The sequence below is a fragment of the Amblyomma mixtum genome, chromosome 10 (assembly GCF_055824585.1).
Source record: "Amblyomma mixtum isolate Tamu chromosome 10, ASM5582458v1, whole genome shotgun sequence".
Taxonomy (NCBI): domain Eukaryota; kingdom Metazoa; phylum Arthropoda; class Arachnida; order Ixodida; family Ixodidae; genus Amblyomma; species Amblyomma mixtum.
The window spans coordinates 121,267,552-121,290,442 of NC_143021.1; the positions used below are offsets into that span (position 1 = coordinate 121,267,552).

Genomic DNA, 22,891 nt, shown 5'->3' on the forward strand with positions numbered 1-22,891 from the left:
CAAAGAGGGTTCAGCTTAAGTTAAGGACAACGCAGCGAGCTATGGAAAGAAAAATGATAGGTGTAACGTTAAGAGATCGGAAGCGGGCGGAGTGGCTGAGAGAACAAACGCGCGTTAATGATATCCTAGTTGAAATCAAGAGGAAGAAGTGGGCTTGGGCAGGGCGTGTAATGCGAAGGCAAGATAACCGCTGCTTCTTGAGGGTAACGGAGTGGATTCCAAGAGAAGGCAAACGTAGCAGGGGGTGGCAGAAAATTAGGTGGGCGGATGAGATTAAGAAATTTACGGGATTATGGTGGCCGCGGCTGGCGAAGGACAGGGTTAATTGGAGAGACATGGGGGAGGCCTTTGCCCTGAAGTGGGCGTAGTCAGGCTGATGATGATGATAATGAGATAATATGCGGTGTTCTGTGAAGATAAGGGCCAAAGGCTCCGGCTATTTGACTAGCCGGTAAGGAGCAGGAGGATACGCACCACTGTAACTCATATTCATCGTTTGACCCTTAATTTATTATTTTCGATGTGTTACGGGGCCACAGGTTGCCCTGCGTAGCTCCCGATGCTCAGGCGTCTGTTCTCACTGGCGCAGAATAGTTCATGCAACGCTTGCAGCACGAGGCCTGTTGCTGTTCGACTAACCGCCAGTCAAATTTCGCCACTTGTGAAAAAAGACGCCTTTCTGTTGTAATGATGCCTGCATTGGTAGAAGGAGCTGATTTCTGATAATCAAGCTTCTAAAGTGTGAATGCTCATCGTCACAATCCGGGTATTCGCAAGTGGCAGCGCACAGATGTTCGGCAAATTTTGTGCACGCCATCATAGTGTACCGCCGCCAAAATGATTGCGAAGTGATGAAAGCGTCTTTTTGTCGAGAACCAATAACTTCCCTGTATAGCTCCTCCAATGCGGTCGGTCAGTTTCTTTCGGCTGAACGTTTACAACAAAGAAAAAAAAAACGAACAGTCGCAGTCGCACGCAAGTATGCCTTGTTTACCTTTTGCTGCCAGCGTGACTTCGAATCACATTTACGATGCAGATGTTCTTTGCCTGCTACACTGATGTCGTTCCGTTTTACTTTTTCAGTGCCGCGTACCAGGCTGTGTACATTGGGAAGACATACGTGGGAAACGTAAGAGGCTGAAAATCTCGTTTCCTTCCTTAGCTGTAGAAGTCAAACTGCCCACGACTTCTTTCAGTGACGTGGAAAATTTCCCGGTTGGCTGTCGTATAAACTCTAATGGTGCCCACGAAGCATGAAGAAATTATATCTTCACGCTGAACGAGGTGGTTTTATAGACCAGCTTAAAGCAGGCCACGCTTTTCAAAGGCGAAAGTTCGAGTGTACACTCGTCAGCACGGCTGTCTAGAGTGCTGAAGCGGTGTGCAGCGGACGAAGCAAGCTGAAATCTGTACTCAGATTAACTATTGCTGACGCAGTGTGATTGCCGGGGCAAATTGTGTGCTTATGCAGCTTCAGTCCAGCAGAAACATTGACGCTAGAACAATACACCTGCTCAAAATTTTCCCTTCCTTTGTGCGACCGGGCGGCGTTCGAGCGCTCTGCACAGGCGTGCTGACGACTATTGTACTTGCGAGGTTGACCCCACGTACGAAAGAATCGTACGGAGAAGTCTCTGCTGTGCAGATTATGCACCATGCCTAGAGAGCTAAGAGAAAAGGCATCAGCAGAGAACCCGAGCCCCAACCTTTGAAGGGCGCATTTTGAATCAGTCAGGATCACAGGTTGAGCCGGACAAGACCCTAGCTTCAGGCTTGGTTTGGTTTATTGGGGTTTAACGTCCCAAAGCGACTGAGGCTATGAGAGACGCCGGAGTGAAGGGCTCCGGAAATTTCGACCAACTGGGGTTCTTTAACGTGCACTGACATCGCACAGCACACGGGCCTCTAGAATTTCGCCTTCAAGAAATTCAGCCGCCGCGGCCGGGATCGAACCCGCGTCTTTCGGGCCAGCAGCCGAGCACCGTAACCACTCAGCCACCGCGGCGGGGCTCCCTAGCTTCAGTAAAGCCGTGTCAGTTGCAACGCTTTCAGCCGTTGTGGAGCGCACGACTTGAGTAAAGTTCTACCAGGCAGTATTCAAAGCAGGAATATGAAGAAACTGCTGTGCCGGCTCCTCTGGCCTTATTCACAGAACCATCAGTGAACATTTGAAGATGGAGGGAATACTTTGTTTCTAAATGTTTGAGTACGAGAGTCGCTACGCTGGAGCAACTGCCGGCAGAATCAATAAGACTAACCCCACCTGTAGCTTGCAGCAACCTCAACGCGTACCTAAAACAGATTTTTGATCGTTCATTTCCACGTTTGTCCGATGACTTCAACGTTAGTTGCGTCTTAAAAAGAAAAGGACTGCATGTCTAGCAAAAAGCGGTCACGGAGCGCTCTCCGGCGTTGAGGTTACCATACTGAGTGGAGTGTGGAGGAAACATTTATCCCTTTTTAAACCAAGGTTTCTTGGAAAAAGTGCGTCCCTCACTCCCTTACAAGCATCACCATAGCCAGAAACGGGTACGTAGATGCGCGAAGAAGACGGGACACAACAAAGAAACACACACGACATATACAGAGCGCAACTTCCAACTGGTTCATTTTCGTAGCAGGCAGATACATTTATACCAGCGCTGGGCAAGCACAAGATTAACAGGCAAATATACGCACTGTTCATGTCAGCATCCCGCTGCCAAGTGTGCCAACATATAGCAACACGTGTAAAATTGATAACATTCAATACAATCATCAAATACAAGAAAAAACCATGACACAGTTAAAAGGAAAGATGATGCATGAGGTGAACGATGAACATAGCAAAAAAAAAACATGTCTTAGCAAAAGCAGTGTCAACGTAAATAAAAACCAATAAAACAAAACAATTACCGGTCAATGCGTAAAATCTGCTCATCGTAGCAATAGCCGTGCCAAAAAGTAAGAAACAACTGGAAGCCGAAAGGCCAGTAACATGGTGAAACCGGTGTAGAAAAGCCGGTTTAACTTTACTTTTACTTATAGCCAGAAAGGGCGAAACAATTAATTACTCAGAACGAAAATTGGATGAAGTGCTCCTCCTTGGTGTCCCTTTAGAACAGCGCTACATGAGTGTTTTAATACCACGTGGCGCATTGAAGTAAGTGGTTTCTCGCAGATCTGCGGAGCCCATTTATTTATTTATTTATTTATTTATTTATTTATTTATACAAGTACCTGCAGCGCTGAGGGGAATTATGGCAGGGGGGACAATAACAGTAAACATATGCCTAAAATGAGCATGTCTCAACTAATAATAATAAACAATAGAACACAATTGTATAAAATAAAATAGAACGCATCACTGAAATGCCAGTCCGAGAAAAGTTTTGAAAGGGTGGAAAGCCTCTACGACAGATTGGCCGCCAGGAAAGACTGAAAATGTTTATCCGTTTTACATTGTTCTATGCTCTTGGGAAGCCTATTCCAATGTGAAGAAGTATGAGGAAAGAAAGAATAACGAAACACACCAGTTCGACATCGCGGTACAAAATCTTTCTAGTTATGATCGCGGCGTTCAGAGATAAAATGTGGAGGTAGAACGTATACAAGCTGTTGTTTATTCCCGTGAGATCAGACTATATTTGGAAAAAAAAGTTCTCATTTTGCGGTTAGCCTCCGGTGAGCCAGCGTTTTCCACCTAAGGTTTTCTTTAACTAATGTGATGCAGTATGGAAGTTACAGTTGTCAGAAACAAACCTGGCAGCGTGGTTTTTTGCCACAATGACAGCGCCAATGACAAAATGACAGCGATGGGAGCCATTTTTAAATTTTATTTCATGTGACTCGCGCTATCCAGATCATCTGACTGCTCAATACAAAGCAGGAGGTCTCCATGGGCCCAGTAGGCATTTGTAAATATCCATTCTTCCTGCGACGTGATTCTCAAGGGGCAGCTCATGAAGGATCTTGTCTATTCGTTTCTTTATCGCATTTTCAGGCCGGCAACGTTTTGGACATTGAGGCCGCCATTCGCGATGTTTCCTTCAAGGATACGGATGAGCACGTGGTAAGTTAAATTTGATGAATGCGCACCAGTGTTACTGTGTGAGACGACATGTATGAGCGTCTTTATTTAACGAAACAATTGTAAGGATGTGCGTAAAAGCGCAGTGTGAGTAGGCGAAGAAAAAAAAAATAGAAACATAGTTGTGCTATGCAATGCACTAAAATGAGTAACAAAAAATTGCAGTAGCATACAGAGGAATAGCACACTCACTTTACAGACTCTTTTTTTTGTCACTTGGTCCGAAAGTTAAAAAAAAAAAACTTGTTTTACAATTATCGTAGGCCGCATGCTATACTGGGTGGTATTAAATTTTGCTGCAGAATCTAGAAAGCTGTGTTTCTGGTGAGAATTAACTTAAATTATTTCACAGCTTTTTATCCTGGCGGGAACAAATTTATTTTATCAGTTATTTTATATCAGGTGTAAAAATATAAACTTTTGTACATGGGGTGTTTGGGATCTTACGCTAATTTTTACTTTACTTAAACAATGTTACCAAGGAATTTCAGCATTATTGTGTGCAGATGTCTTTCAAATTCAAATTCAAATTCAAATTTATTTAGCATCAACAATGATGTTACAGAACTCGTGATGCAACGGGGTGCTAGCAAAAAGCCTGTAACGGCTTGACAAAGGCTAGCACCCCGTTCACAAAGCAATACAGCAGGGGACAAAAAGTGATAGCGATATAAAGAAAAGCAATATATATATGGCGACGGCTTTACATAATCATAAAAACATGTTAAGTGATAGGGCTAACATTGCGGGTTCATAATTGTAAGTGTTAATGTCTTGGAGGTCACTTGGAGGTGTTATCAGAAGAGTTAAGAGCATGTGGTAGTGTGTACATCAGCATTTGGCGGCCATAGTTAGTACGGGTGTGAGGAATCTTCCATGTCTAACTGCTTCGTGTGCTATATGCTTTCGCAAACGGAGACAGGGTCGCAAGGTTTTCAAGGAAAGGGTCATTATTTAGATGAAAGGCATGATGACGTTTTAACAGAAGTGCATTGAACAGGTTTGGTAATGGTTGTAATCTAAGGTCATCAAAAAGAGGTTTTGTGTGGGCGTCATTGGGTTCATTTGAAATAATTCTTACAGCTTTTTTCTGCAGTCGATAGATTTTGGACAAGTTTGTGTATATTGTGGTGCCCCATATCAAGTAGCAATACGATAATGTGGATGTGAAAAGGGAGTTATACAAAAGTAATTTAATGTGCTTAGGAAGAAAGTTACCAAAACGTGCAAGAATACCAACTATTCGGGATAGTTTGGAGTGAACGAGGTCAGTATGTGCGTTCCACTGCATATTCTCATGAAAAAGGACACCTAAGGTTTTTATTACTGGTACCACCTCTATGACTGAAAGACCAAGTTGCAGGACAATATTTGAATTAACTGGTTTATTTTTAGGGTGAAAAAGAACTGATTTTGTCTTCGAGACGTTTATAGTTAAGGAATTATTTAGACACCAAGTGTTCAATACATGAAGTACTGCATTCGCTTTCTTTACAAGCAGGTGTAAACTATGATGGGAGAAAAATAAGCTTGTGTCATCGGCATAAATAATAAATGATGTATTTAAATCTATGTTAACAAGGTCATTAATATATAGGTTGAAAAGTAGTGGCCCGAGAATACTTCCCTGCGGAACGCCATGTAGCAATGGTTTGAAGCTGGAGCAAGAGTTATGTATGTGCACCCTTTGTTGGCGGTATTGTAGGTAGGATTTAATAAGAGAAAGGAAACAGCCTCTGAAACCATAATATTCCAATTTTGTTAATAGTGTAACGTGATTTATTTTGTCAAATGCCTTTGAATAGTCTATGAAAATTCCAAGTGAATACAATTGGTGTTCAAAGGCGTTAAGAATGATTTCTTTTTGCACTAGCAAGGCGCTTTCTGTAGAGCGTTTTTTGGTGAACCCAAACTGATGCGGTGTCATAATCTGATGCTTGGTTAAAAATGAGCTCATTCGTACGTGTATTAGCTTCTCAACGACCTTGGAGAATACAGGGAGTATTGAAATTGGCCTGTAGTTAGACATGTTACATTTCTCACCACCTTTAAATATGGCAGTAACTTTGGCCACTTGGAGCCGGCGAGGAAATTGACCGCATGAAAATATTTGATTAATGATGTACTCTAAAACAGGGGCTATAATAGTAGCAACATGTTTAAGTGGCCGAATCTCCAAACCATCTACATCAGTACTGGTAGTATAGTATCGGTAATTTAAACCGCGAAATGAGGAAACTGACAATTCAGTCTTGCCGACTTTGAGAAAACCGGAAGCACTGAACACAATTAAAACAGAATAAGTCATATTTTACTGTAGGTACAGAGGCTCGTAACTTTAATTACACACGTTCTAAGGAGCCTGTTAATAGAGTCAATTTTTTCATTCAAACATTTATAGTGGAAAGAACATATTAGCAACGCATTAAATAAAGTAGCTTTCGTATCTCACACGGTTATTAAGGCGAGACGTTACTTTGTTAACGATAAACTGCGCTCCCTGCACTTCCGGTTGTGTCATTCACTTATCAGTTGGTGCTTCCCTCATAGCCTGAGTTGCTTTGGGACGTTAAGCCCCATAAAAAATAATAATAATAAATAAATAAATAAATAAATAAATAAACAAACATATCAGTTATTGCTCTGAACGTTGACAACTAACGTATAAAGCCTACCCACTGCCTTTAATTCGCCTCCAAAACGGGCAATTTCAGCCAGGAAACGCCATCGCCATTAGCTCCCGTTTAAGCTCCCACGCAGGACGAACACTGCCTCTAACAGCGCGTCCCTGCAGTCACATTTTAAGGCGAAAGCCTCTCTAGCCACATTAAGAGAAAAGCCGACAGCGTGCGTTAGTTTATCAGTGTGTGTGTGTACTCGCAGTTGGCACAGAAAACGCCAGCTATGACAAGAAATACGACGTGACGTCATCAAGTGGCAGTAGAACGCACACAGCAAGCAGAACACAGCCATTTAAGGCATTCCTATAATTTTTCATTCGTCCACATATACTCCCACTGGCTCACCTCAATGTGGCGCTAGTTTTCCCGACTACATTACCACCACAATTGTGAGCGACCATTTGACAGTGATACGATTACCCAGTGCATATAGCTTGTACGTGCTTGTCAAGTTGGAGGCTAGCTTGAGACACGGATTCGAACCGGCGACATACGCACCTTCAGTTGTATATTTTCCCGGGCTACCTCTTCCCTTAAGGCGCCGTTGAGGTGTCCACGGAGAAGTGAGGTAATTTCTATCTTCAAAAATCAATTTACGTATCAAAATTGTGACGCAAGCGTTCGCAGGCAGCCTTCCGGTTGGTGTCATACGAATTCCTGTTGCACGTAGCATATCTGTCAAATTGGCGGCTGGCTCGCGACACGTGCTCGAGCCCAGTGTTCGAGTGTTTCGGTCGGACCTTTGTGAATTCAGCCTTTGCGGAATGAACGTTCGGAGGCGCGTCTTCATTTAATTTCTCTGTGCGCAAACTGCGTCGAGGTCGAACTCTCACATAACACACTAATGCCTTCACATCACGTTAGCAGTCTCAACTGCTGTCTGAAATTTTTTTTTATAATTACGTGTCATCATAAATATTTTGGCAGAACAATGAAATTACACTTTTTTGTGAACAATAACAAACACTAACTGCCCAATTCCATTAGGCCTCTTTAGCATTCACTCATGTAGTACTAGGAGAGCATCTAAGTGTAATTTAAACCTTTGAAACGTGGGAATGTGTATTATGAACGCTTATTTGAGTTCAGAAGGGCAAAAATATGAAATTATTTGCCGAAATCAGCAAAAGTAGCAGAAGTTTTAGATTAAATTCTAAATTACATTTCTTTTTATTTGATAATCAAGTTCTGCTTGAATTCTTATTGGGCTGTGTTCTTTAATATACTTAACCGATTTTTAATTTGGCACAGTACACTGAAATTAATTTTGTCAATTGTAATATAAATTATTTGCTTTTATTTTTCTTGCAAGCGCATATTACTTAAAGTAGTATTGTCGAGCGCAGAATTTTTAATTCTTCAGCTTCCTACCCACTGTGGCTGGAACTAGAATAATTTTTATTTTCGATTAGTCCAAAGCAATTGGTGCAGTGAGTCCACACAATATTTGTATATATTTCTTGGTTTATATCGCTATAAAGCTTACTTCAAAATATTTATTAGTAAGTGAATTACATAAACCACTAATTAAATTTCTTATTTTCATTTTAGAGAGTGTGTGGTATACCAAAAATTGGAGCTCATTATCAAAACTGTAAAGGCGTGAAACAAGTTTATAAAAAAATATTTTACTGGGCGCTACGAGCAAAAAAGGTACTTTTGGTAGGCGGCTTCAAAGCGGAACCGAACAGCCGCGAGCGCCTCTGGCATAGATCGCAGCACCCGAAGCTTTGCGCAGTATTACTGGCGTTGTCCTAACTTTTCATGGAAGGGGATATGGATGGCTGAAGCACAGTTGTGCCCAAATTCTTCTGCGCTCGTGCTCAGTGACCATTACTGGGCCGATGCGCACCGTCACTGGCTTCGAGAGCACAGACAGGAGGTTTTCAGCCAATGTTTGGGCGGGCATTTCAAAGACCGAATCATGGGCCGCTATTTATTTGAACATTCATCATCTGGTAGAAAATACTAGGAGGGAATTCTGGCAGGAGAAGCGGCCGGCTTGATTTGACTAAAGTACGTGCTTGAGCATGTTGGTCAGTGATCATGGTTGAAGAATGCTGCTTTATCTGGTCACGTCGGTCTTGGATGGCATTATAAAAGCTGCTCGTTTCTCTGAGTAAATGTGTTGGTAGTCAGCGCCAGTCCTGTCCACTTCTTCGTTTGTCCTTGTCTTTTCGCGCTGCATTCTTTAACCAGGTTCATTGGACACCTCACTCTCAACGTGCGCAAGAAAACGCGGTACACGCACTATGGAGCGCCAGTGCATGCTTCCGTACGTGCTGTAAAACACCTCAATTTAAGGATTCGTCTGGAGTGGATAGGTTACCATGGCTGTCAAGGTCTCCGTCCTTGACACTCTACACACCTATGTGGAGCTAGGCCCAACCGCGGTGGCTCAGTGGTTACGGCTCTCGGCTGCTGGCCCGAAAGACGCGGGTTCGATCCCGGCCGCGGCGGCAGAATTTCGATGGAGGCGAAAGTCTAGAAGCCCGTGTAGTGTTCGATGTCAGTGCACATTAAAGAAGCCCAGGGGCGCTATGCCGGAAGGCCCGAGTTTGGCGCTCGCCCGAGTTTCATCCGAGTTTGCGATGACGGCAGTCAGTGAGCGAAGATAGCGCGGAACGTGTGCAGGCAGCGGACAATAAAATGTAGAGATAAAGCCACGTAAAGGCGATACAAGCGCACCCTGCGCTTCTGTTTCACACTTCAAACACAATACACTACGCAATACCAGGCCGCAGCGCTACCTGAAGTTATCAGCGCCATATCAGCAATCCCGAAATCGTGACTTCCCTGCTATCTATCTGCACACTCGCCGCTAGCTGTTTGACACGTCTTTTCGGGCGTGTCAAAGGCGTGTCTTCTCTTTGAGGCTCTATCTGTCTCTCCATTTCCGAAGACGAACAGTGCGCACTAGGTGCACTCTTGTATCAACCATTTCTCTTCTCTCGAATACGTTAAAAGGCAACAGATAATATTATAAACATTTTATTCATTTTCAAATGTATTTTAAAATCTGCATCCAATGAAGCGTTGATGAAAAACATAGCTTTAGAAAATTAACAAAGATTTGACACTTCCGCCGGTAGTGGCGATAGTGAGGCCATTGATTGCAGCGTGGATTGCATACGAACTAGAGCGGCAGCCCATCGGGCCGAAAACCAGAGAGCTCCTGCGCTGACACGCCGCCGGTAGCGCTGCCTTCGACTGGAAAAACTGGGCAACTACTACACGCTGAATCGGTCTTTTTTTTTCGGCCATTGCGATAATATATTTTATTGTGTCGTATATCAAAATATAACAGTCCTGCATCTTCTGGCTTGCATAATACACAAAAGCAAAAAACTGAACTGCACTGCACCCCCGCGTCACTGCTGCTGTCTGCAGTGACCTCAGGTGGAGTTCTCCGGTGCTACGGCCGCTGCCGCACTCACTATGGTCAACCATTGCGTTTTGTACAGTCTTGGCGAATCTCAGCGGTAGAATTTGGCCGTGCGAGTGGGTGTGGTGCGGTGTGAGAAAAAAAAAATGGCTGTTTGGCTGTATTCAATGATTCATACCTATGCCTGTTGTGTGTGACGCCTCTTTAGTGCACTGCGGATGCGAAGAGCGTGCTACCCAGCGACACAACTCATCCTATGTCATCAGACGCTGACTAAAAGCTGTGAAGGTGGTGGCGCGCGTATCTGCGTAGTATTTGTTTGCGTCGCGCACTGCAAGGATTTGCGGACTGGTTTTATCACTAACGTCGATCGCCGTTGTATACCGCAGTGACATCGCATTAATATCGTTCGGGCAGATGAGGGATCCTGTTTCTAATAATGGAATTGGACTTGTAACAGAGAAAGGTGTTACGGTTGTGAAGTACGCAGTGCTTGCGTGCTGGAAATAACAAACTCTTTATTGCACTGGGTCTGGAGCAGCGACCATTTGTCGATCCCGGATGTGTTTGACGCATTGATGATGAGCTTTATCACCGATCAAAGGACGGCCAAGCGAAACACCTATGATGCGATGGTGTTGGAGTAGGACGTGCTCCAAGCACCGTTTCGTCGTCGTGCTCCGTGTTTGACGCCTTGCAAGCAGGTGTGACGCGCCGCCAGCGTTGTGCTGTGTTTTACGTGGTTGCAACAGGCTATAGTGTTGTGCAATCTTGGTATGCGAGCGAAGAAATCGGCGGCTGTCGCCACGTTGCGTGTCCTTCGCAGAGGTGCTTAGATTTATCAGCGATGACGTCCCTTTTGCCGGTTATATTTCGATGGTCACCATCGCCGATGTCTGTCAGCAATCAGCACAGCCGCGCAGCATACCTGTAGCCGGCAGGGATGTTGGGAGTGTCCCACCCATAGCGCGTACGCCTATAATTTATGTACGACACGCCGGGGGCGTGACCAATGATTTTGATTGACAGGTGAACTCGGACCTAAACTCGTGAACGGTGAAGTGCCCTGAATTCATCTCGGGACTGTCATGGCGGCAGTAGCAGCAGCCTGGGTCATCGCTTCCTCTGACGGCAAATGTCAGTACGGCGGGCTGGACCCGTTTACTGCCATGGCCAACGACGAATTCCAGCGACATTTTCGCCTCTCTAAAACATCGGTACGATAGTTGTGTGAAGAGTTAGGCGACGACCCACGCCTGCGGAGAGTGCGTGCCGGGTCGCTTTCGGTCGAAGAGCAAGTCCTCTGCGCCCTCCGGTTCTTCGCGACCGGGAGCTTCCAGGGGAGCGTCGACGCAGACCGCTTTATTGGACGCCACCAAAGCACTCTGAGCCGCTGTGTGAGGGACGTCTCCGACACGCTTATCGACGCGGCTGTGTAGAAGCGGTGGCTCGCTTTGCCCACGACTGCGGCCGAGCATGCGTATGTTAAGGAGCGTTTCCTTCTGCGCGGCGGCATCACAGACGTCGTGGGATGCGTCCACAGGACCTACGTTGGCGTAAAGGCTCCTTCGACGTCCAGCCCTGACATGGTGAAGGCCAACTATTTCACGAGGAAGGCACATTATGCATTGAACACAATGGTTGTAAGAATGCTCTGTTTTTGCTTTCATGCATGTTTCATGCTTTTTGCTTTCATGCTTTCATGCTTTCATGCATGTTCTCCCATTTATTAGTGATAGTGGTCCGGGTACTGTGCAGTGTCAGTGGAGGTTAAGGAGCCCGAATGGTCGAAGTTATTGGCAGCCCTAACCATGGCATGCCTCATCGCTTGAGTTGCTTGAGGCATTAAACCTCAAAAACCGCTTCCGTTTATCAGTAACTGAGCAGTTTTAAACACAGTGTAGATAATTTTTTGTTTTATCTCATGTTTGCGCAAGTAATAAGTGCATGGATTTTTCCAGGTATTTCATGCATGCATTTTAATGGGTTTTTAAACGGTAATATTTCTGCACTTGGCAGATTGTTTGCTTATGCAATATTGATAGTCGCAATAAATGTTTCACTTTGGCTGAAGTGGAGAAGCTCCTGCCGGAAGCACTGGCGTCTGTAAGCCAGAAAAACTGGCAAAACTGTTGTGTTCATGTGGAGCAAGTTGTGGCTGAAGCATGGCAAGGCGATATGATGGTTGACGCTGAAACTGAACCGGTTGTCTTCAGCATTTCTGACTCGTGCAACTCCTCCTCTGATGAGTCGAGCACTGATTCCAGTGATGAAGATTTGAGTGGCATCGAGGAACTTGTCTGACTTCGAATTGATGTTTAATACACATGCTGCCGAGAAAAGAGAGAGGACTCATCGGCTTGCTGTGATCGCCTTTGTGCGTGTGCGGGTGAAAATGTGAAATATGGGGCTGTGTGTGTTGATCAGTCTACCGAGTAAATTGTATCATTTCCATCAAATCATTGCATCACTGCAATTCATTGCATCAAATTGTATCGGGCAGTAACTTGTAGTGTAGGTGATAAGGTGGTCGTGTTAATAGTGTCTGTATAGAAGTAGAATTTGTAAGGGAAAGCAAATAGTACTTTTTTCCAATTAGAATACGTATACTTGTAGACGTCGTCAATGTGTGCAGTTTTTGGAAGATTAATTGCAGAAAAATACAGTGGAGCTTAATCAAGCGTTGTGTCAATTATTCGAAAAGTATCTGAAAATCTGACAGCAAATTTTGAACATATACTGTTGGATTCGTTCGACTAACTGAACAGAAATTTATTCAATTGTGCTGTCCAAAAAGTTTGAACATTCACAAACGCCTAGGCATTGTCCTCATTTTTGTGTGTGAGGGTTGGGAATGGTATGTATGCGTGACTGATCTTCATGTCCTGAAAAGGGATCCCTGGTTTTGTGTTGTCTTGCATTACTGCCAATCTCTGGTCCCTTTGACATGTTATGCAGTGCCAGTGTTGAGGTAGCCAGTACTGTATGTTTTGTCCTTAATTTTTCGGAGGTGATAATGATTTCAAGCTGGCTCTTGCTCAGTTGAGTATGAATTTGTTTCGACTCATGTCTTTGTTAGTACATTGGTCAGGTTTTTGTTTTATCAAATAGTGTTGTTCGACGGCTCCACATTTTTTTTTAAATTTTGGAGCACTTCACTGATTGTGTGTGTGTGTACATCCACTGCACGTGTCCTTTAATTTGTATGCACTGTGATCCATGCCACTGGCTGTTTCCAGAATGAACCATTTCTCGCAAACACTGTGGGGTCAGCATTCTTTAGTGTCCTGCCTCATTTATTGTTTGCTCTTTCTAAATATTTTTTTCCTAGCGTTGTACAACTTTTTCTGCATTCTTACTTGACGCTCCCACAGCTTGGAACTCTTTTTACCTGGCTGCATGAAAATCCTGCCTGAGCAGCTTCTGCTCTTCTAGGAGCGCAGGGAAATCAAGCCAAGCTTTCTCTTGGGGCAGTACTATTTTCTGTCACTGTGTGAATCAACACTATGTTCAAAATTTAACACTTAACGCGGGAAAACAGGCCATATCAAGGTGGTGTGTGTAAAAATAATTTGACCAATCGGTTTAAATATACTGCTATTTTGCCGCATACAATAGCGAAGTTATAGAGCTCTCTTCAATGGCAAAGGAAAACGTTCTTTGCTTAAGAACGAAAGATATCTTAACAGAAACAAAATAATTGCAGATATGCACAAGAATGTGACACATATACAGTCAGAAAATAGGCGATTAAGAAGTCTAGAACATGTTTTCTGCGCTCCTGCATGATAAACCAGCATTCTAAATTAACAGACATCTTGCTTGTGAACTTTGTGATCAGTAAAAAATAACTGTTCTCGCCAAGTCCTTTGGGCTACTCTACAGCACAGTGCCAAAGTCGGTCCCAGACTCTTTTGGCGAAGAGTGGATCAGCCGCTAACCGGCTGCACAGAACAATTCATAACATGCCAGGTATCTTAAGAGAGGCCCACAAAACAGTGGGCTCCTCGGCAACGGCGAAATCGAAGATTGCAGACGACCACTTGTTAATCGGGCCACTGCAGAGCACTCACCACTGTGCTAATTAATTAAACCCGACGAATGAATGTCATCTTTCGCACAAACCTCTCGCTTGCATCTAAAAAGTATAGTCACAATGCTGCAGAATCGGGAAGATAACCGCCACTGCTGACCAAAAGCCGGTGCGAGCTCACTGACAACGAATTTCGGACAGCTCTCATTAACGCGGTAAGCATCAAATGAACAGATGCATGCAGTTCATTTGAGAACACGGCATAATATTCAAGCGATTCTAAACAAAACGAGTTTTCTCATTCAAGTCACACGAAATTAAACTTGCGATGAAAAAAAATGTGCGATAAAAAGAATTTCACCATGCGGGATTTGAACCCACGCACTCCCATTGCCTGCCGACTATCCGGAGCAACGCGTTAGACCACACGGCCACAGAGCAGAGCGGAGTGATGCACCTCTCTTTATTGTTTTTTGCAGACTGCTTCCGTAGCCTTCACAGCGTTGCACATGTACCTCGTCGCCATTGGCAGTCAGCTGATGACGGGACCGTAGCGTTGGTAGCGTTCCCTCGCGGTACAAAGCAAAATTTAATAATGCATCAATCACTCTAAAGCGCTTTAAATCCAAATCTTGCACACTATAAAATGCTTATAAAGGTGTACTAAGTGCATTATAAAATTCAACAAACCTCGTTTGTCTAACTGCACACGCAATGCACTTGGTGGAGCGACACACAAATGAAAAGTGCACCGGCGGTTGGCTCACGTGACCCGTTCTTTGTAGACCGCCCAAGAAGCCCATGAGGTGGCACCGATGTGATGATAAAGCACGGAATATATCCAGATAACCCAATGAAGTTGGAGGCGTGATGAGGGTGGGATTTTGTCTTGCTACCATTAGTTCACCCACCTGAGGGCGTCGCCAGAGCTCGGGAAGATTCCGAGTTTTAGCAAACTCGGGCCTTCCAGAATAGCGCCCCAGGTGGTCGAAATTTCTGGAGCCCTTCACTATGGCGTCCCTCATAGCCTGATTTGCTTTGAGACGTTAAACCCCAATAAACCAATAAACCAAACTTCTCTGGAGCTACATAAAAACGAGGTTTACATTACTGAGCCCACCTAACGGCTTAGGAAGTGAGCTTAAGCGTGGCATTTCGCAGGTGACATAACATGTTTGATAGGAAAGCAGTGTTGGCAGAGAAATACTTAAACGAGCATTTAAAAAACCAAAAATTAACAAAAAGGGGAAACAGCGCAAAGAAGAAAATATTGAGATGCGGCCTTGGGCGAAGTGACATTAGATTGGACATGAACAGATGATGCGAAAGCCAGTAACACAACACCGGCCAACCAACGCGAAAGGAAAATAAACGCCCTGAACATAAACAAATTAAATATGGTATGGAATGCTATGGTAGTGTAGAGTACGGCATGCATGTTCATTGTATGGCACGATACTGTATGTTATAGTATAGTGTGCACGGTGTTTCAGCCGAGAGTTTCTGCAATTTTTAAAAATACACTTTTTGTATTAGAAGCGCTTTTTTTTTTGGTATAGCATTGTGAGTGGTAGAGTACATCAGAATGCAGATAAGACACGCTAACTAGCAGGCTGGGAAACTAATACTGACAAGTTAACATTTGATAGTTATCAGTTTTTTAACAGTTAACGTTCAATAGTTTCGCAAGGGGACAGCAGTTCACAATTGGGAGCGAGGTGCTCGAAGTTGTAAGGGAGTACGTCTACTTAGTGCATGTAGTGGCTGCTGATCCGGATTGTGAGAAGGAACTGACTAGAAGAATAAGAATGCGGTGGAGCGCAAATGGCAGCTTCTCTCAGATCATGAATGGCAGTTTACCAATATCTCTCAAGAGAAAAGTGCACAACAGCTGTATCTTACCGGTACTCACCTGTGGGGCAAAAACGTGGAGGCTAACAAAGAGGGTTCAGCTTAAGTTAAGGACAATGCAGCGAGCTATGGAAAGAAAAATGATAGGTGAAACCTTAATAGACCGCCAGTGGGCGGAGTGGGTGAGGAAACAAACGCGGGTTAATGACATAATAGTCGAAACCAAGAGGAAGAAATTGGCTTGAGCAGGGCATGTAATGCGAAAGCATGATAACCGCTGATCCTTAACGGTAATGTAGCGGATTTCAAGAGAAGGCAAGCGTAGCAGGGGGCGGCAGAAAGTTAGGGGGGCGGATTAGGTTAAGTAGTTTCCGGGGATACGGTGGCCGCAACTGGCAAAGGAGAGGGTCAGTAGGTGAGGTGCGTTTCCGAAGTGAATGCAAACAACCATGGAAAAACCGTCTGCCAGCTACTTCCGGTTCCAATTTCTCCCACGAATGCCTTCTGCATAGGAATTGCCGTATATTCGGCATCGTTTATTCGCTGATCTCTTTGTGCTGCGACATTGCGTATTGCACAGCATCACCGTGAGATCAGCGCGTGCTGCGTATCAACACGTCCTGAGCGCAGAAATTAACAATAACGAAAGGTACGAGTGTTTTCTCGTGGTTATAATATTGCCAGCGTAGGTTTAGCTGTTCTGCGTATGCACGGCAGTCGGCTGTGTGCTCGGTTGAACTATTGTAACGCGTTGGTAATTATATATTTGTTTTTTTCTTTTTGCTGCACCACGAATACAACGAAGGCTGAGCTTGCACAGTTTAGCAAACGATAGGTGCATTTGCCTCAAAGCGTGTAAAAGCTCTCAGTGGGACTATCCATACATGCAACCGCGCGCACAGCGCGTCTCAACACATCGCACTGCATATGCATAGAAAGCCTCCTACCGTCTGCACTATTTTGGTTGTACTCCACGCGAAAACACGATACGAAGAAGAGCAGAGTCGGCATCGAGTTGGTCTTGCGACGGTGCAATACAATCAGCGGCGTTGCAGTGGAAATAAATTAGTGTAAGAAGCGAATTAACACAGCGAGTAGGGGGAAAAATTTGCGAAGTAGTGGTAGCAGACGACTTTCCCATGAGCCTTTGCGCTGAATCTGGAAACGCATCTCACCTATTGGAGAGACAAGGGAGAGAGAGGCCTTTGCCCTGCAGTGGGCAGTGGGATGATCATGATGGTAGGTTCCTTAATTATTGAGAAGCGTCTTGCCTATCGTAAGTAATAACAGTATCAGTCCGCATGCAAGTCTCAAGATCGAAGCCGCTTGTCAACGACCTTCAAGCAGACGGATGGGCAGAGGTGTGGTTGTGACGTCAGATCACGTGCCCCGCTCGCCGCCGAGCCGCAGCAGCGTTCGCTCCTCGCGGCTGCCTCCGTTGCCTTGAATAACGCCAGTGCCACTGCTCGCCAAGTGACGTGCTCAGGGTGAATGGGGACAAATTAAAAAGCAGCTCTCTGCAAAGACCAGGCTTCTTGCTAGGTTATGGCGGGTTGAACCGCAGCAGTATTCTAGAATTTCGAAAACGCGATTACTCTCGGCGCTGTGGCCTAACAAATTCTTGCTGCGTCGCACCAAAATACATGCACTTTCGAGAAGCTTGCACCCAAAGCAACCTCTGCAGTGCACATAACTCGTCGAAATAGCCACAATTTGTTGGGCCATAGCGCCGAGCGTAACTGCGATACTGAAATTTTAAAAACTTATATGGGTATTACGATAGGCTACCCGCCTCTCAAATATTGGGGAGCCTAAGAGTAATATTTAAAACTTAATTATGCAATACTAGTTAATTGCCCGGCTAGTTAGCACGTGATGGATGTATTCTTATGTACTACACCGCTTACAATGCTATGCCGAAAAAAGCGCACTTGTAACTCAAACAGCCTGGTTTAAAAATTGCAGGGTCCTAGGTGAGACACCCTGTATAGTGTAGTATGGTATGGCATGGTACGCTGTGCTATGGTATGTTTCTATAGCATGGTACGGTGCAGAATGGCATTGTATCCTATACGGCATGGTATGGTGTCTATGGTAGAGTAGGGTATGGCATCGCATAATGTAGTATGTCGCTTTACCGCCCAAAGGCTGGACGCATATATGGGAGATGCCGTAGAAGAAGGTTTCGAATTAACTTCGATCGCGTGGGGTTCTTTACCGTGCAAGGACATCGCATAGTATGTGGGCATCTTCGCGTTTCGCCTCCATGGAAACGCGGCAGTCGCGGCTGAGGTTAGATTGCGCGTGCTTGGGCATAGCAGCGAAACGCCAAAGTAGCTGAGCCATCGCTGCGGGTGGCAATTAGGGAGGACATCGAAAGGTGATGCACACCTTCGAGAGATCACCTAGAAAGCAGCGCTCTTTACAGAAACAGACAGAAACCAGAATTGGGGCGAGAAGAATCGATAAGTATAATTATCACAACGAAAGGCATTACGGTTCTGTCTGCATAATTTCTTAATACACCTGTTTTTTTTTCGGCACATCTGCTGAATATTGTTTTGCTGACTGATTTCCCAGTGATACGTTGACATTGCTTGCGTGTACATGGCGCTGTGTACAGGTTGAGTGAACTGTGATCACCTCTGACTCCGCGTTTTTCTTGCCGTGTTTACAGCACATGGGAAGAACACCGGTGTGGGTGGACGTCAGCGACTGCCACTTCAGAGTTTTCAGACGAATTAGCAAGGAGGTGAGGATTTCGACAAGCTGTCGCCTTGATCATGAATACGGATATTATCATAAATACGGATATTAGAAACATTAAACAGGCTGTCTGTACGCGCCGTGTAAGATGCTCCAGTATTATCCCTGAAAGCCTTTCCTTGGACCAGTTGTATCTATTGAAGTTAGCCTCTGACTTAGTACCCCACCCCCCACAACCCCCAGACTAAGTCACAACAGCGGACAAAAATTAAAAGAAACCATCATATATAGTCAGTTTTGAAGGCAGAGACAACAGAGACAGACATATGGGCAGAAACTTTGCCTCTTGTGCGAAGTCTTCTATGAGTTAGTTCACGCGAACACTGAACCTACTATTTATTTCAATTTTGAAGATGCACAAATCGTGCTCAACTGGAAATTTCGGGCCTGAGATGGTAGCGACTTCTTCAAATGAACTCTCCTGGAGTTCCCGCCGATGATATCTCGAGTCCGTTATGTCTCTCAAAAGCCTCTCGTCGACCATCGGGAGGAGCTTGCCTTCTTGGACATTTGAAAAAGACGGCAGCATGTTTCCACGAGCAACCCGCCGACTCGCGAGGTCAAGAAACTGCTGTAGCGGCGGCCGAGAGAGACACAAAACGGGGTGTTTTGGCACCCTACAAAACCGCACTCCCAAGGAGTGTACACCAATTTAGGCACAAGATTGGGAAGGATATGTGAAGGAAGTGCTTCTCCACGGCGGTCGCAACCGACAGCCGCATGTGTCAACGGCAGCTTGCCCGCCTGCACGTCCCCGCTTCAACGACTCCGCAATACGGCTAAGAACCATAGGGCGAAAGAAAACATTATTCAAATGATACTTGCAAGCACGAAAGGTCCGAAAGCGCGGTAGATCATGTGAAGCGCTTGCTCTGAATGGTGTTCTGCCCGCAGGAAATTTACCTGACAGGTGAGCAGGCCAATATCCCACTGCCCTCAAGTTTACCAATATCCCTCAAGAGAAGAGTATACAACACTATGTATCCTACCGGTACTCACCTACGGGGCAGAAACCTGGAGGCTAACAGTGAGGGTTCAGCTCAAGTTAAAGGCAACGCATCGAGGTATGGAAAGAAAAATGACAGGTGTAACGTCAAGAGATCGGAAGAGGGCGGAGTGCATGAGGGAACAAACCCGGGTTAATGACATCCTAGTCGAAATCATGAGGAAGTAATGGGGGCTTGAGTAGGGCATGTAATGCGAAGGCAAGATAACCGCTGGTCCTTACGGGTAACGGGGTGTATTCCAAGAGAAGGCAAGAGTAGCAGGGGGCGGCAGAAAGTTAGGTGAGTGGATGAGATTAAGAAGTTTGAGGAAATACGGTGGCCGCAACTGGCGAGGGAGAGGGTTAATAGGAGAGACGTGGCAGAGGCCCTGCAGTGGGCGTAGTCAGGCTGATGATGATGATGATGAACAAGCCAGCACGTATTTCTAGTACCGCTCTAGTGGCAGTGTTCTAGTAGCACCACGGTATACTGCAACACCGCCGCCTTGTAATAGCGCCGGTGGCCATGTGTATGACCACTAGAAGACATGCCAAAAGTGTGAGCCACTGTACTCACATGCTCGTACTGAAATCGAAAGCGCTGGCATAGAGGCTCTGCTGATCGCCAGATGTGGGCTCCAGTGTGTCAGCACCCAATTTTACTCACTGACAAGGAATATGGTATCGCAGAACGTTGTTAATTTCGACACACCTCTGCGTTCATGCATTGACTTTGGCTGTCTGTTATCCCTTTTTTATTCGTTTTGGTTAGAACCACCTCGAGTTCGTTGTTATGCCTCAGCTTACGCTCCGTTTTGTTATCCTTGTGAGATATGTTTTGTTTGTGATATCTTTTACCTTTACGATACGCTTTTGTTCTTGTTAACTTGTACTTTTAACTTTAAATTTCATTTTTTTCACAGTGCTCTGTTTCGCGCTTTCAATTTTGCCGCTCTTCACAGTTTTCTTGTTTTCTGCTGGGGTTGGTTCCTGCTCACTGGGTCTGTTGAGTGTTGAATTCTTGCTGTACACGTGCCAAACGTTTGCTAGGGTATTGATGAATGATGTTTTGATGTGAAGGTGCTTTGCTTTGTGTGCTGCTCTCTGGTGTCACGTGGGTCCCGGCTTGCATTTCAAGACCTGCCCGTCGCTCTAAAAAAATTATTGGTAATTCGGTGCCTGTCCTGTTAGCTTGTTTGTTTGTACCCGTATTTTCACGCTGTTCCCACTAGCCACGTTCTTTTTCCCTGGCCCTAGCTACCGAAAGTTGTCATTCCGAGGCAATGGTGCAGTCTTGTTTCTCTGCCGTTCGTGCGGCGTGACACGCTGCTGGTTGATGGGTAGTTGGCGAAGGTGTTTTGTTGATGCCGCTGTTGCGTTTCCACTTTGAGGTAGGGCCTTAAGGATTTGGGAATGTTGTGCAGCTACCACTGGCCCTCCTTCGGCTTGAGCGTGAAGTGAACTGATGCTAATTCCTGTGTTTCGAATTTTTCTTCTTATCCATTGGGTTCTTCTTTGTTTTTCAATATGTGATTTTGTTAAGGGACATACATACTGTGCTTTTATTCTCTCGCAGGTCCTCCTGGAAAAACATTTCACAGAAATCGCTTCTTGCGGTAAAGCCAGCAACTTTCCTTGCATATTCGCCGTGGTTGCAGGGTAAGCCATGCTTAAAGCGCACGGAGGAATCTTAGAGAATTTTGGGGTGATAATGAGTCGTTGACGTGGGCAGAGAATAAACAATAAATTTCTCCGACTTGTATTCCAACGAAGGGTAGCATTGTAGCGGAACACCGTTTAAAATGCAAATATTTCCTGTTTGTCAACGACGTCAAATAGTTGCGCTTGCAGGCTCATATACGGTGAGAAAAAAATCGAAGCTTGTAGTAGGTCGTTACGTTCTTTGCAACACATATATATTCTCTGATAACCTTTACTAGAACACTTAAATTTACTTTCATTACTAAATTAGTTTATTTAGTTTCTTAATAAATAGGAAGGCGTTTTTTAAACTTCCATAATTGTTTTTATAGATGCTTGGCTTAGAAGAGTAATGTACTGATAGTGTATTCGCTTTCGGAGCTGAAAGTTCGACGATGGCATGATAGAATGGAGCGTGAAGCAGCGCGGAGAACAAGGATACTCAAAGAAAAATTACTGGTGTAAGGCAAAAAAAAAACAAAAACAGATAATCTCAATAAAGGAAAGTCAGTACTCAATTTTGTAGCTGGAACAACCATAGAAATGTAGTTGAGTCGATTTAGGTTTACTGCAAAACTTCCCCTCAGGAGTCTTCCAAAATGAAACCAGCATGCACTTTTTTTTTATTTTGTGAGGGGAAGGCTTCCGCGTGTATGGTTCAAAAGGCGTTCAGTGGAAATCGGTTGGAGTGAAATCTAACAGTAGCACGTCGCAGTTTGTTCTATTTTGTTGGGAGTCTAACTGCGGCTCAAAGCGGGGCACTGAAACTGTGCTAATGGCGTTGTCAGTAACAGCGTTGCCTCACTTGCCTCGATGCTGCGCTGGAAAAATACCGGGAGACGATCGAACGGTCGGTGAGACATCATTAGTACAAGGAATTATTTACAGCAATGACTAAATAAATACAGAAATTGCAAATTACGGCCATTTTGTGTAATAACTCTTTACGGTCATCATCATCACCAGCCTGACTACGCCCACTGCAGGGCATAGGCCTCTCCCATGTGTCTCCAATTAACCCTGTCCTTCTTAGCCAGTTGCTGCCACTGTATTCCCGCAAATTTCTTAATCTCATCCGCCCACCTAACTTTCTGACAAGCTCTTCTACGCGTGCCTTCTCTTGGAATCCACTCCGTTACCCTTGAGGACCGGCGGTTATCTTGCCTTCGCATTACATGCCCTGCCCAAGCCCCCAATTCTTCCTCTGGACTTTGTCTAGGATGTCATTCACCCCCATCAAAATTTCCGAGCGCATGAGAACGAAGCGAAGACTGACAGAAAGGACACACACCACAAAGCGCCGTACTTCAACTGATTTATTTGCATGCGATGGGCCCACATTTATACAATGCATCACTGGCACTCGCAGAAAAAAGTACAAACATCAAAACAAGCATCGCGGTGATACGCCTGGCTACTC

General features: G+C 44.9%; 1 protein-coding gene across 3 annotated transcripts in view; it reads left to right on the plus strand.

The window, feature by feature from the left end:
- Window positions 1-22,891, plus strand: part of LOC149326806 (uncharacterized) — a 106,631-nt gene that overhangs the window by 78,151 nt on the left and 5,589 nt on the right. Inside the window, exons 13-16 of one of the 3 annotated variants that reach the window (XM_089565057.1) lie at window positions 1,084-1,129; window positions 3,983-4,051; window positions 18,697-18,771; window positions 21,347-21,429. In XM_089565057.1, the coding sequence (XP_089421183.1) occupies window positions 1,084-1,129; window positions 3,983-4,051; window positions 18,697-18,771; window positions 21,347-21,429 (273 nt within the window). Of the gene's footprint in view, window positions 1-1,083; window positions 1,130-2,469; window positions 2,856-3,982; window positions 4,052-18,696; window positions 18,772-21,346; window positions 21,430-22,891 lie in introns of those variants that run through there. The other 2 variants (XM_089565058.1, XM_089565060.1) reach the window with 2 other exon arrangements.